This window comes from Anopheles maculipalpis, chromosome 3RL, assembly GCF_943734695.1.
Source record: "Anopheles maculipalpis chromosome 3RL, idAnoMacuDA_375_x, whole genome shotgun sequence".
Taxonomy (NCBI): domain Eukaryota; kingdom Metazoa; phylum Arthropoda; class Insecta; order Diptera; family Culicidae; genus Anopheles; species Anopheles maculipalpis.
The window spans coordinates 41,626,739-41,641,505 of NC_064872.1; the positions used below are offsets into that span (position 1 = coordinate 41,626,739).

General features: G+C 41.7%; 3 protein-coding genes across 6 annotated transcripts in view; 1 reads left to right on the forward strand and 2 right to left on the reverse strand.

Annotated features, from left to right (window-relative positions):
- LOC126564633 (ankyrin repeat domain-containing protein 13C) overlaps positions 1-191 on the forward strand; it is a 250,773-nt gene extending 250,582 nt beyond the window's left edge. For 3 of the 4 annotated variants that reach the window (XM_050221717.1, XM_050221714.1, XM_050221716.1), the window contains exon 7: positions 41-184. In XM_050221717.1, coding sequence (XP_050077674.1) covers positions 41-98 — 58 coding nt within the window. In that variant the 3' untranslated portion in view covers positions 99-184. Of the gene's footprint in view, positions 1-40 lie in introns of all 4 variants that reach the window. The other variant, XM_050221715.1, reaches the window with a different exon arrangement.
- A 2,470-nt stretch (positions 192-2,661) lies between these two features.
- On the reverse strand, positions 2,662-10,365 carry LOC126565189 (uncharacterized). Its single transcript, XM_050222337.1, has 2 exons — positions 9,505-10,365; positions 2,662-2,789 (listed from the first exon to the last, which is right to left on the reverse strand). Exon 1 carries the CDS (start codon positions 10,363-10,365, stop codon positions 9,523-9,525), a length of 843 nt encoding a protein of 280 aa, XP_050078294.1. The 3' UTR covers positions 2,662-2,789; positions 9,505-9,522.
- Positions 10,366-12,609: 2,244 nt separating this feature from the next.
- Positions 12,610-14,404, reverse strand: LOC126564650 (calcium-independent phospholipase A2-gamma-like). Its single transcript, XM_050221738.1, has 5 exons — positions 14,368-14,404; positions 14,230-14,309; positions 13,733-14,144; positions 13,445-13,665; positions 12,610-13,340 (listed from the first exon to the last, which is right to left on the reverse strand). Exons 1-5 carry the CDS (start codon positions 14,387-14,389, stop codon positions 12,672-12,674), a joined length of 1,404 nt encoding a protein of 467 aa, XP_050077695.1. The 5' UTR covers positions 14,390-14,404; the 3' UTR covers positions 12,610-12,671.
- Positions 14,405-14,767: the final 363 nt, after the last annotated feature.

A 14,767-nucleotide genomic window follows, 5' to 3' on the forward strand; every position in this document is an offset into this window, starting at 1 on the left:
GGTAAATTCACCCCGCGATAATGATAATTAATGCGATCAGGTTTCTCATTTACTTCATAGATTTCCTGATTTATGACCTTTCGATATCGACCGACTAAATTTACGCGCGCTGCTGCTGCTTGCTGTCAGCCAACCTGGACAAACCGAACCGCAGTCGTCACTGCGGTGCATTTGTCAACATTTTGCGGTGATGTCGGGAATGCGTGATTCTCGTGTTCAACTCCTCTGGCAATTACTAAACCGTTCGTGGATGTCGACGATCCTGTTAGTTGGAAAGCAGGCCCCAAATGACTTACAAGTCCGCTACTCAACGCTACCGGTTTCCGATCTAACAAACGCGCAGATTTAGACGAGAAACTATACTGTTTCGAGGTTGTAAAACTGTAAAATGGCTGCTGAGTTGTGTCGATTAAAAAGACGGCCGAACGGTATTAAAATTGATAGAATAGTATTTTATTATCCTACCTATGCACTATTTGAAGTGGCAATATGTAAGCGAGGGAAAGATGTTCACAAAACAAAATGGAAGGCTCTCCTCTTACTTCCAACGTACCTTTCTTCTTTCAGGCCACTGTTTGGATCTCCTATTATTTGTACAGCGAGAGAGAGAGAGAGAGAGAGAGAGAGAGAGAGAGAGAGAGAGCGAGAGAGAGAGAGAACGAAAGTATTGAAAAGTCATCTTAACTTATGCAACACACCCACTTACAGGGCAATTTCACAGGAATTTTGTTTATTATTATTGTTTTACTTTACATGATTCCAGCTGACCAATATCTGCAATAAGGACGAAAAGAGAGGATGTATGTGAAATCATCATCCGCTAAGAAATACAAAGATTAAAAAAGCAATGAATAGTTCTTACACGAAAGGCCGGAATAGTCAAACAATATGTGAAACAGTAAGAAATACAAATTTTTGGTGTACGAAACGGAAAACGAATTTATCGCAAATTTGACAAAGAAACATATTAACTAATGAAGCCTATACACAAATGAAGCATAAAGCCGAAGGGGAGGAAAACGAAGGAAAACATTTTACCACACATCAGTAAACCATTTCCAACCGTTTCAGTAAGGACGTTTGTTTGATAACGGTGAACCTTGGCCGGTATGTAATCGCTCTTACCAATCCCATCCATTTGTCTATTACTACATTATTTTACCGTGTCACTATGTGAAGTTCGGTGGTAGCAGTCGGTGTAATTTTTCTCCAAAAATCCCGCACCAGATATCGAATGTTACCACTGAACCGATAATCGGATTGATGCAGCGATTGTTGCACTGTTGTGTTCATTGTTTGGCCTATACGGCATGCGAAGACCCGGCAGGATTACAGATGCTGCGAGAACAAAAACAAAACAATATTCACGTATCGCCTAACATCACTAGGCAGTAGAACTCAGTTGTGTGTAACGTATTTGGGAAAGAGATCGAGGGGAATCGATAGAATGCAAATGCGCATGGACGCTTGCCACCAAACGGATATACTTACATGTGTCTCTAAACCAAAATCGGAAATTTGTAAGATGTTTCTTAGGCGGAATGACTGTGCAGGATGATGAGAATGCATATCGCGAAGAAGACAAAGAAAGCATACAAAGATCTATTAACTTAAGTTATGTTTGATTTTGTTAGATGAAAGAAATTTAAGCAAGAGGAAAAAAGGCACCCTTATTTTGGTGGTTAGTGAGAAAAATCGACATCCATATCGTTATATGCATCATTGTAACGAAGCTAAGGAAAATATAGTGAGTGATTTCCTTTCGTAATTGATACAAATTCCTTAAGCTACAATGCATTCTATGAAATCATCTATTTTTGTGTGGTTTATTGTCGACTTGACTTGGCTTGACGCATCATTACACTGGTTATTTTGTACCATTCGGTAAACACTTTAACAGAGAATTTATTATACCAAAGCATACCATGTGGGCAGCAAATCGTCATAATTATTCCTCGAGGATCTCATTCATCAGTACGGTACAGTGGCTAGTGCTTGTGGAATTTATCTCATTACGGATCTTAATCGTTTCAAGGTGCAATTCATCGGTACAGATGCCAAATAATGTTTGCTGAATGTAGAGGAATGCAAACAAACAGATGATGGCATGAAGATAGTTTCGAGCATGTGTTTTCGAAACACTGTGTTTGAACGAGTTACATCAATGTAGAAGATTTAGATTTCGGAAGCATTTATGATCGCTAAACTATTGTGACGCATGTTACAATATAACTCAACTTTCTGTCCTCTCAATGATTATTGAATAGTTACAATGAAAAAGATACTTCATTTATTTTTAACAAAACAAACGATTAATCATATTCGAGCTAGCTTTTGTACAGTTTAACAATACGACAAGGATTACTTACGATCTACCTGAACAATAAGTACTACCTGTGCACCCTGCTTCTGCAGAATGTTTCTAGTGATGGGACCAACCTGGAGGCGGTTTCGGAATTGGTACCCATTCGGTCACCTGAACTGGTCCCCAGACGCGTTTCCATACACCCACGTACACCTTCTTCTCCTGCCAGCTTTTAACCCATCGTGGCTTCCAGACGAGCTTCTTCTTCCAGAATCCAGTCGGTTGTGGTGGGGCAGTCACAACCACATGATCGTGATGCACATGATGCACATCATGGTGGTGCACATCGTGGTGAAGATCGTGATGAAGGTCATGATGCAAAAGTGAATGATCGGTACTCGCTAGGCTGTGCAGCAGTGCATCCGAATGATGGTGCACTAGATCGTCATGGTGATGATGGGCAAGCGCTTCGTTGGCAGCAAAGCTGTGCAAAGATAATTAATAGAAGAAAAGTAATTGTAGAAATATGTTGTTAAAAAAGGGACATGTACGGATCCATTTTTGCTAAACAGTAAATGCATCGTTCTCGATTTCACAAAGCATCACAGAAGAGTGGCTGTGTCGGTACATCGGTACCAAATACCACTTCAACTGTAAGGAAATGGAAATGGATTCAAAATGTAATCCCCATTTCGGGATGTGTATGGCGTCCTACACCTTATTCTCGCGTGTGGCAAATTGAACGAGAAAATCACTCTTCAGAAGTCAAGATTAAGGCCGGGGTAAGATTAAATCCCCAGTAATTGGTAGCCCTTACTGCTGATATAATGGGCACGATGCCAGTTTTTCTCGCTCGTGGAAAGCTATCCCAATCGCTTCCATTAACGTAGCGCTCCTGGCAGTAATTTATGGAAGTTTTTCTATTTATTCTCCATCTCTTTCCTCTCTTTCTCTCTCTCTCTCTGTCTCTCTTTCATCATTTGAAGAGGCACAGATTTCGTACGAGACATGTTATGTTTTTGCTGCCCGTTTGGTTGGTTTTCTTCGCCGAACCAATTTACAGCCTAATTGCAAACTAATCGATTGCCCCATACCACCGTAACTGTTTACTTAATTCACTGTGCTGAGAGTGAAGCAACCGGCTCGTTTTCCGGTTTTGTTTTGGCAGATGGTTAACGTTTCGCACAGCCAGTGCCCGACATGTTTTTCACTCGGCCGAAATGGGTCGAGTTGGGCTAAAGGTCGATTTTTTTTTCCTTTCACCTTAAAAGCAGCCGAGAATGAAGACAGCATGGTAGTAGTAAGTACATAACCCATTTGTCTGATCGATGGGATTGTGTTAACGTGCGTCATGCTGCTCATGTGTGAACACGGGTTACCACGCTCAGTTGGTGGTTTTTATGTTTTCTTTTTTTTATTGTAGTAAAGCAATGTGTTCATAGCATTCTGCCTTTTCGTTGGTTTAACGAAGGTGTGGTACGATTTGTTATTAAAAGGTTAAATTAATGTATAATCACTTTTTTATATGTTGTACCTTTCTAGATCACTGGCGAACGACAGGGGCAGCTGTGACAGGAAGATGGTCAACGATGCCGTGATCAATAGAACCTGCAATTGCGACAGTAAAAGAACACAAAAACAACTTTTTTAAAACACACACTCACACACACATTTGGTACACAATTTCTCTTGTTAATAACACGTAGAGCAGAAACGTTCTCTCAATGGAGGCGCCTGGTCTCTTGTTTTGTTTATTCGGTAAAACTTGTGTAAGTGTGTGTTATTATGAGATTTTACTAACATACTGATAACGAAAGTTTCCCTTCAAGTATGATAAAGATATTGTATTATCAATTACTACTGGAAACTTGTAACTCACTTTAACTGACATGTTTTAAATTAATTCCTAGTTTGTGTTTCCTAAATTCAACTGGCCACTGCTGCTGCTAAAGGATGATGTATACCAAAATTTCAAAACACGACTGATCACCGCAACATCGAATCGAACGCATTTTAAACAATACGAACAGTTGAAACATGCATGTATCAATTACGACATACTCCTCCTATGCGCATTTGGTTTTATTCCTCCTCCATCAACTTGACTCTCTCTCTCTCTCTCTTGGAGGATTGCAACAATGGCGGGGTTGTCGTAAAAGTCGATTTCAGTTGATAATCCCAATCGGGAGTGTCCCTTCCAACTTTCAACAATTGATAAGTTTGGCAGGAAGGAAGTTACCGTAAGTCGGGAGCATTCAACTGAGAGCATGTAGTGCAAAGCATTAATGTAAGTGAAGTTTTTTCAGTACATTTGTCAAATGACTTGAAGTAAATGCTGAATGTGGAATGTTTTTTTTTTAATCATAAGGGACGGCCCTTATGATTATAAGATTATTTTAATTATAAGAAAATTTTAAATTAAAATGCATGATTGTAGTGACACTCAAGCTCTTTAGTTGCGTAAAATGATGAACAAATTTTCGATGAAAAGTATTGAATATTACAATAACCTCACTCAATCCTAAATCGTTGCCGAAATTAAACATTTATCCACCACCGTCGTGAAGCATAACATCGCGATACTTGTTAAGATAATTGCCGGAGTAGCTTCATTGCTATCGTAACTGACCAGCGTGGTCGATCTTGCTCTCTCGATTATTTCCTCTTGTCTATCAAGCGCACGCACCACCACGCGCTACATAATGCGTGCTATTTCATATGCAACTCACGGATGCACTTGCCGGCGTCAATCCACTGGCACGATCGTATCGAGCCTAGCAAAGCGTAAAACGACATAAACTGAATTTTTTAATCTCCTCTTTGCCACCTCTTCCTCGTACAGCGCTTTCTTCATGTGACACGTTGCTAGGTGGGGAGTGTAAGGCGGACCTAGTTATTGCACATGTTACGATCAATCGAGAGAGTGTGTGTGTGTTGGGGAGAAACTTCTTCCCGTACAGCCATAGCAAATAAATGTTGATCTGCATACGATGGAAGGAAATGAAACATGTCCCAAGCTCACATGATTTAATTTTGGCCGTGTAAAGCTATAGCTGCCAATATGTAACGACTGGTAAATCCATCAAGGAAGTGGACGATGCATACCAATTCTAGTATTACATTTATCGATTATGTCATCGATTATACTGCAGCGATTCAGTGCCTCAAGTTGAAAATGATCACGATGAATAGTAAAATAACAATAATTGTACATCACTCTGCTCCTGCTTTTAAGGCGACCGGTTGACCTACTAATCGTGATCTACTTATTCGATCTTAATCTTCTGTGGGTTAATTTGGATTTATATTTAATACAGATTGTGGTTAATTTCGCTCAAATTTCGGTTTTCATATTTGGGTCTAAACAATCATCATAAAAGATTCGTTTTATGTAAATTATTTAATTGAAATTATCTCCTTTAACCACAAATGTATTTTGCCAACAAAACAAACTCACGTAAATCTTAAATGCTCTTCCACAAATATTCAAAAAAAAACACGCTTCGATGGAAGGAAAAAAAAGTGAAATGAAAAAAACACAACGCCAAAAGCAACACGTTTAACGATGTGCCAAAAACTACACCTAAAACCATCGATTGAAACACGTTCCCAATTTCACCCGAGGCCAATGTACTGCCGTAGACAGGGGAATCATAAAAAAAAGGAAAACAAAATCGACCCAAACAACTTCGTCTCGATGGGCCGTGCTGACTGTGGATAAACGATTGAAAATGCGTCTCTTCGGGCTATAAATAAAGCATCGGTCAGCGTGTAGCGTGGGGTTTCGAGGGGATGTGGCGGAAGGTTAGCATCAGTACCGGTATGGAACATAAAAAGCAGAGATAATCTAATTAATACGTACGATCTAATCATGTATTTTGTCGGTCAACGGAAAACAAATCTGTTGAAACACAGCCAAACATTTTTGGGCGTTCTTTCCAACTGCAACCTGTGAAGCTGGACTCGTTGTGATGTTCCTCGAACTAAGTTTTCCTTGTTTACTTCCTCCATCTAGGCATCTAGAGGAAACCAAATCGGAATAAATGATCAATTCAGATACGTCAGCAGGCAGGCTGCAGAATTCCTTTGTAAAACCAGCTCGCATTTGCTTTCTTGACCCTCCAATCATGGTGAGTGTTTATTTTACTTTAACCCACATACACACTCACTCATCGTGGAAGGTTATTTTCTTACACTTGTTTTTCTCAGTTGGTAGATTTTTCTTCCCAAGTCAGTTACCGAATGATTATGCTTCGTGTGGATTTCAAATTTCAACACCGTTTGGAAAAAAAAAAAACGTAGTGCGCATCGTTAGTCCGATGAAGCGCAGTTTATTTATCTTTCGTTGTAAGAGCATAACCATATCTTAAATGTGTTTCCTTTAGTAAGGAAAACCTGGGATCAATTGGACCTACTATGAAAGGAAGTAATTTGGTAGTAATTTCATTGCGTTTGAATATTACCTCTTAAAAAGCTCTATGATGTTTCATACATGTTATAATGTTACAGAATATTGAAACGTGGAACGCATTGCTCTGAAAAAACACGCTCAAAATCCTATCATAAAAACGTAGCTATTGCTTTTCTCATAAATACCATGAGCCAAGCACATTAGCGCCCCTTCGTTCATGTAAAGCATTTTGGCAAATTAGAATACTCCTTTGAACTCTTGACGTGATTTCTCACCTTTCCATAAGATGAGTCTGTGAAAAACGAGCGACCCAGCCATAAAATATGCGGCTCGTATGAAGGAAGCAAGAACAAAGAGAAAAACGCTTTGATCACTGGGTTATACTAAATCAATTCTTTGACCCTGACTTAGATGAAGCGATGTAAAGTCGTTTAGTAGCTTATTGAACTTTCCATAAAACTGCTTTCAACAAAAAGCCAATTGGCAAAATTTCATTCATGATGTAACATAAAAGAAAGATTCTCACACTCGAATTTGTTAACCCAACATGGGTGAGACGCTCATCGCATCTCTATTGCCACGTCTAGCGGCACGAGAGAAACATAAATTAGACCCAACGAACACTGACCACCTCGTAAAAATATCTACCTGCCAGTTTTGCTTCTGATGCTTCTTACGCCTTTGCTTTATTTTGTCCATTTTCCTTTCATCCATTTTTTCTTCGTACCTTGCGACGTTCGTTCATATTAATAAAATACACTTTCCGTCACCTTTTTCGTCACCTTTCACCAGCAAAGAAAGAGAGAAACTTACGCACTCAAAACGATCTCCTCCCGAGAATGCAAGTGGAGTGAATGTCTGTTCATGAACATTTTTAAAACAACCACAACAAATGAAGCGAATGAAAACATGCTAGTAAAACTGTCCGTCGGTAGGTCACGAAAGTGAATGGAAATTGAACCTAAAGATGGCAGCGATTAGCAGCAACAGGGACGCGGGACAGCATCAAGTGTTTAGCTGGGAAAAGACAACGGAATACAACAATACTGGGAAGCAAAAAAAAAACACAATAAAACAACGAATGTGCAAGAAGCAAAGAAACAAACCTGGTGGCTTGTAAGTCGATTTATCACCCGGCGAAGCGACAACTGTCACGTTCGAAAATTCACGCAAGGAATCGAGGTGGAAAACACGCTACGCACTTTAGGACGCCATTTGTTAGCTGTCTGCGTCAGGTATTTGGGATGTGTTTTCACCTCTTTTTGTTGTATAGATTAGTGACACAAACAGTGCGACGCTAAATTGTGGACCGACAAAAGCTGGTATCTATCGAGCAATTCGATCCCTTTTCATCAATTGTTTGAGACATATGTTTCCTTCGTGACGCCAATCCGCCTCCTTTGGCATTCCCATCCCCCAGCATGGTTTGATTAGTATGCGCCGCATGAGCCATCTATTTTGACAGACAACCGTCAAAACACTGGCACATTTTCACTAAATCCTCGAGAGAGAGAAAACAATGTCATAGGACAAAATTATGAGACCCAAAAATTGGCAGATAATAGAGTGGGAATAGCACGGAAGAGAAGAAAAATATCTTTAATATTCCATTACAACGGTGCGTGCCAAACCGGACGTCTATCCCACATAAATACAAACAGCTCACATATACACAGCACTCACCGCAAAGTCCGGTAGTAGATCATATTTACCGTGCAGTAGATCACCATCGATCACCGCCCTGGGGTTTAAAAACGAAATTTCCCCGAACACCGTGGCAAAGCGTTTGGCTCAATTTTGCCACGACAGCGTGCACGATGATTTGTTTGTCTAACGATCCACAACCAAAACCGAAGCTGACAGGTCGCGCTTGTTTTTCCAACCGTTCGGGTTTCCTCGCGTGTTGGCGTGATTGTTTGTGTTTTTGACTGGCTGCTGGGCAAACCGATCAACACTCATCGGAGCTAACGATTTGCGCCAGTTTTGCAAAAGTCTGTTTGGGGTTTCGTTTGGGGGAGTTGGAATTGACGAAAATTTGTGTTGGGCCATTAAGTAACGGGAATGAAGATAAAGATGATGACGATGAAGCTTGAAACGTTTTTAGTTCAATGTACTATATCGTCCTGTGGTTCAATTGTGGGTATATTCCGGATAGATTGATTTTGAAGGACTGCTTCAATTTTTTATTTCAACCATATTGTTTCTTATAATTAGCGATATTTTCAAAATGGCTTTTATTTAACACTTTAAAACATTTGGCAAAATGTTTCATTCCACACTACACCACGTGGCGCTCAAATATAATTCTCGCCCTACAAGTCACTTGATGTCAATGGCTACAAAAATGACTGATTAAATTAAACTCACAGAAAGCATCGAAGAGAGAGAAAGAGAGAGAGAGAGAGCTAAACCAAAATAATGGAGAGAATGTTTGGAAGCTGTGCAACGTCGCCAGATGATTTTCCTTTTCTTGGTTTGATTTATATTGCACGTTTTCGCCATAAAATATTCCCACCGATTTTATTTCTCGCTTCAAATGTCCCCCCCCCCCCCCCCCCCTGCGAATTCTGTGTAAATCTCCGATTGATTTGCTATTTAACCATCTTGTCAGAACGAGCACCATATTGCACACAATCTATAACGATTATCAGATTATAGCCTAACATAACACAAATTCTGATCATCTGCAGAATGTGCGGAAAAAACACTTAGCATCATGGTTTGCAAGATCAACAAGCGATTCGAAAATATTATTTAAAACATGTTGCCGTAAAGCACTATCACTTACTGTTCGGTCACTTGCCACTCAAACAAACGTCGAATCAATATCATCATTCTGCCCAAGGTGTTTGAGTCGAACCTGGAGTTCTCGCAGCTTCCCACACTGTTCGTCATACCGATGTTCCAACTGTTCATACAGTGTAGTTTGAGCGGCAGACAGTCGTTGCACCATTTCCACCTGTTTGGCCTCGCTCTTGGCTAGCTTGCGCTGCAGCTCCACCACAAGATCAGTCAGATCCTGCAGCTTGCGTGTGAAATCCCGCTCAATTGCATTCAACCGTGACTCGTAGTCGCCGCCGCCTGCACGTGTCTGTTCCAGCTGGCCCACTTTCTGCTCCAAGGCACTTAACCGATCAGTTGTCTGTCCGGCTACCAGCTGATCAAGTTGTACCTCGGCAGCGATGATGCGGCTTTCCAGGCTCAAGGTTATGCCCGCATTTCCGGCGGAAGATTTGCCACTACCGGAAAGTGCCTTCTTCTTGCTCTGTTCGCTAATCGCCACCTTCACGGCAGTGATCTGTTTGGACAGCTCATTGCGACAGCTGGCCAGATCGCTCTTGAGACTCTTGATTTCGTCTGCCTGCTCTTTCAATCGCTTCTCGGTAGATTTAGCCCCTTTGCTACTACTACTGGCAGCACGCTGCTCGTACTCGTCCACCAAGCGTTGCTGCTCCTGCAGGCTCTTCAGGGCCTTCAGCTCACTACTCAGCTCACCGTACGCGTACTGTGTGGCGGTCAAGTTTTTGCGCACATTGTTCAGCTCGTTGCTTATCTTGTGAATGTCGGACGCAGTGTAGGTTGTCTTGTGTCGGCTAAAGTACGACAGCCAACCCGTATTTTCGTACTCTTCCGGTTGCATGTTACTCATCCTGGCTATCCCAGTGCCAGTGGTACTTTACTATTCACAACTTGAAATCGTAAATCGTCCGTTATTCACTTCTGCTTGAACATTCACATTCACCTACATTCCCTTAAAGGCGAACAAAAGCGTACTCCGGTGCGCTGGGGGATCATAAATTCAACAAAAATTAACTTTACCAACAGTCTTGCGGCACACTTCAACCCAGACACATGGATGCCCTTTCCGTGAGGAACAATTTTTTGTATCCGGATTTCCCTCCCCTTAGCGTTTGTATCACTTTCCTTTACACACGAGTTCGGAGAAAACGCGATCGTCGCCGGTAAATTCTAGAGCAAACGTACGCTATGTCGCGGTCAGCACACAACTACGGGTGATCGTGACCGATCGGGATGACTTCGCTGGGCGGTTTGCTTAAAAATAAAACCGTGTCCTCCTTCTCGACCAAATCTCTGTGCCAGGCGCCAGCAGCCGAACACGATCGTGAGGAAAACTCCATTTTCTCTCATTTGCTCTCGGCTCACTAGAGAAGGAATAGTGCAATGTGGTGTGTACCGTTTGGAAGTACGAAAATTTGTCCAAAGCATTTATCGCCCACTGATAATGATTTTAATTTATTGCACATTTTTCGTTGCACAATTAATCGAGATTAATTGTTTCGATCTTATGACGCAATTCATTGTTGCAATAATCCTTTCAACTTTCGGTGATACTACGTTAGACACTATTGCTTCGCATATGGTTCGGTTCGTGCTGAAGAATATTTCAGATCGTGAAGTTTGTTTAGTAATTTTGAAAAAAAAAAAAACAATCGTTTGAACGTAAACTCTGGGATTGTCGCACACAGTGGTAAGCAAAAACGGCTTCTTTGACCGCGTTAATTCGCACTCTACGGCAAATACACCTCCATCGCAACGCGATTATGATTTATTTGAAACATTTCAGAAAAAAAATGTCAATCTAGTGGTTGCACAACATACACTCAAATGTTAAGTCTTAAACTAACCTATTCTAGGCTAACAATATTAAAATTAAAAATATTGAAAGTGTTAAAATGTTAAGAATCTGACGTATGCAGCGAATTAAGGAGATGTAGGGAATTGAGACGAGCACGGAGCTTCGGTGTGACCGAGAAGGAGAGAGTCAATAAAAGAGGACTCAGCGTGGGACCAGCGGTCTTCCAGTGATTGCATACCAAGCATCTGACCTCGTTTCTTCATAGTCTTGCAGGTGATTCACAACAAAACTGAAACACAAAAAAATTGAACAGGAAATCTGGTGAACAACCGCTGCACCCGGTCAATGGGTTCGATATGGGTCCTGGCAGTGGACGAACAGACAACTAAACAGTACCCCAGGTTTGTTCTGACCAGTAAGCCGCGTCTACAAGCATAGTTGATCCAAGACGTTGCTAGCAATCCGTCTCAGCAAGTCCAGGATTCTCCAGGCTCTGCTATCTACGGAATCGGAATCGGATTGAAATCCCGATTATCGAAAACAAAGGAGTGGAGGAGGGTGGGCGATTGGGAACGGCTAAAAAAGAACACACGACACTTATCAGGACACAGAGACCTGATAAGTGAGATAATTACGATAGCGCCAAATGGAAGAGCAATCAAGGATACTTAGCAGAGTCTCGCTGTTTGATGTTTAAGTCATTTGCATAACAGAGGACTTAAGATTACTAATAGGATAACTGGGATACTAAAAGGATAACTAGGTGGTGTCCTAACACCTCCTTATGGTACACCGGCATTGGGTGAAAAGGTGTGCGAGACTTCACCATTATACTTAACACAGTATGAATAAACACATAAAAAGGAACGCAAACATGCAACAAAGAAGTGGATAACACCAATGAGGATTAGAAACGCGGTGGAACACCCAATTAAACTTATACATGCCTATTACAAATCTCAAACATTTTGTTTTCCTCAAACAACTATTTCTTTAACTAGCATCTTCTGATTTCAAAAATCATTAGGAGTTCAAAACTTTATTTAAGATTTTACACAGAGCAATACATACAAACACAACAATTACACATTCTCACAACTCATAGTAATGTCATAAAAGAAGCAGTAGTAAAGCTTCTTTAAATAAAAAGTTAAGGCATGTAATACTAAAATATGTGGATAATACCGAAATAAAACCTGAATTATTCACATGCGTGAGAGGTATGACAGCATTGATACAGCTGTGGTCCGTAGAAAACAGATTCTTTAACAAATTCAAACTTTCATCCCCTAACTTGGAATACTAAAAAATCTTTGGAATTAGCAGTAAAACCACTTTACGCTCGATACATGTTTTCACTAACGGTAGAAAACATGTCGCGCCACATCGTACGCTTTGCGTGCGATTGATCTTTTGCGTGTCAACAGATCAGCCACCTGCTCGAACTTGTCCTCATTGCGTGCATAGTACATCGCCGTATCCTTCTCCAGCTGGGCGATCTTTTCCGGCCGCACTTCAACCATCGACAGGAACTCCGTCAGATACGGATTGAAGCGAAAATAGTGACCCGGTGGCAACAAGTCGCTCAGCACAGTGTGTGCCGCCTCAGTATCAGTGGCCGAATCGAGAATGCGCAAGAACTTTGTCTTCCACGAGCTGGACAGGGCGGCTTGGTCGAGTATTTTTCGGCTAATGATTTTCTGACCATCGTTCGATTTGCCACGTGTTCGCCCCGTACCGAACGATACCACACACTGGATCCGTTCGTTTGGCCACAAACATTTGGCTTCGTGGATGGCCACTGTTGTGGGATTGTTGTACAGGATCCCTCCGTCCTGATGAAGCTGCCCATTCAGTGGAAAATCTCCGAAATAAGCCGGTGCAGCTGATGAAGCTCGTACTACTTCCCACAGCCGTGCTGTGTGTGAGCCGGCGTACACGGATTGTACGTTTTGGGGCATGGTGTAGTTGCGGAATACGTGTGCATCGATGTGCTCATCGCACACGGTAGTCGAAACACAGCAGAACTGCGATCCAGCCGTAGCGCGTGTGAAAAACCAAGGAATGGACCGTTAGCATAAGGATCGTAGGTACATTCGGTGTTTGTTTTACCCATTTGATTTTATCCCACCTTCGGCACGTTTGGCAGCATCACAGTGTCGATGATTCGTCGATAACCGACATGCCGTTTGAGCAATGACTCCCACAGCTCGATGTCGTAGTATGCGTGCGAGGAAAACAAGCGTGAAGCGCCCGATAGCTTATCCAACGTCGATGGACGGTGGAAGATCTTGTAGGCTATCTTTTTGTACAGGTGAATACCTTCGGCCAGCGTGAGCCCTTTTTCGGAGGCTAAAAGGAAATGATTTTTTTTAATCTTAACACGAACTAAAGCCCCGCCACACTGTTGTGCACCTACCCAACGCACACACCAGGATAGCACCGGTCGAAACGCCACACACCAGATCGAACAGGTCGAATATTCTTCGGTTCGTAAGTCGTTCCAGTTTACGCAGCAGTTCCATAACGATAATACCCCGGATGCCACCACCATCGATGCTCAAGATACGGATTCCTTCGCTCGGCAGAGCTGGTACGTAACCAAGCAGCGCCAGACCGAGTTTGGCATGTTGCGTTATTGCCGGGTCCGTCGAGTGTTGCAGTTCCTTAAGCAGCTCGATGGCACCTTCCTCGATCGCGAACGCTTTCTCCTGTGGGAACTTTTCAAACTTTTCCACCAGCTCGTACAGTACCTGACGCTGCCGATCAACTGGTATTGCCTTGCGCCGCAAATCCAGCAGAGCGTGTCGGGTTTGTGATTGATTTAGGCGCTGCAATCGAAGATAAAACAATCCCTTTAATAAGCACTAATACACAAGCTTGCTAGCCCGAATTGAAACCGAGAGGTTTGTTTACATTTGGCTGCCGATTGAGGATCCATTGTTGTGGTATGGTTTGCAGTACCTTCCCACTGGTAAATATTTGCGAACGAATACCTAAACGGGATGGGATTTTAATCCATTGGCCAGGTAAATACTTTTGCTACACACTTACCAACAGCCTTCCAGCTGGACATTACTTTTTTGGGTATCAATACCTGCAACACATTCTTTACGGAAAACGGAGATCCACCAAATTGTGTAACATAAACGTCAATCGTGTTGTTTACATCGCAGCAAAGTATGTACACTTGATCAAATATTATTGTCAACAGTTATGGCGTTTTGAATTTGGAGAATTATACTTAAAAGAATTTTTGAAAACTTTCCACTAATTTTATTTGAAATTTTTGCAGTCTTCTATTTTTATTTATTTATTTTGCCAATCGTTCGATCTATTGTTTGGTATTTTTTTCTCATCCTCTCGTATCCAGGTCATTTAGTACAATTATTAGACCAATCTTTTAGTTCTATGGTAGACTTGCTCCATACATGAATGTATCTCACTTTGCCTA

What these genes read in the sequence shown, in the direction of transcription:
- LOC126564650 (XM_050221738.1), bottom strand. Translation starts at nt 14,389, where the DNA reads ATGTCCAGCTGGAAGGCTGTTG. An exon ending in GTCCAGCTGGAAGGCTGTTG is followed by an intron (nt 14,310 to 14,367) that starts GTAAGTGTGTAG and finishes CATCCCGTTTAG; the next exon opens with GTATTCGTTCGCAAATATTT. An exon ending in TCCTCAATCGGCAGCCAAAT is followed by an intron (nt 14,145 to 14,229) that starts GTAAACAAACCT and finishes CTTCGATTGCAG; the next exon opens with CGCCTAAATCAATCACAAAC.
- LOC126565189 (XM_050222337.1), bottom strand. Translation starts at nt 10,365, where the DNA reads ATGAGTAACATGCAACCGGAAGAGTACGAAAATACGGGTTGGCTGTCG.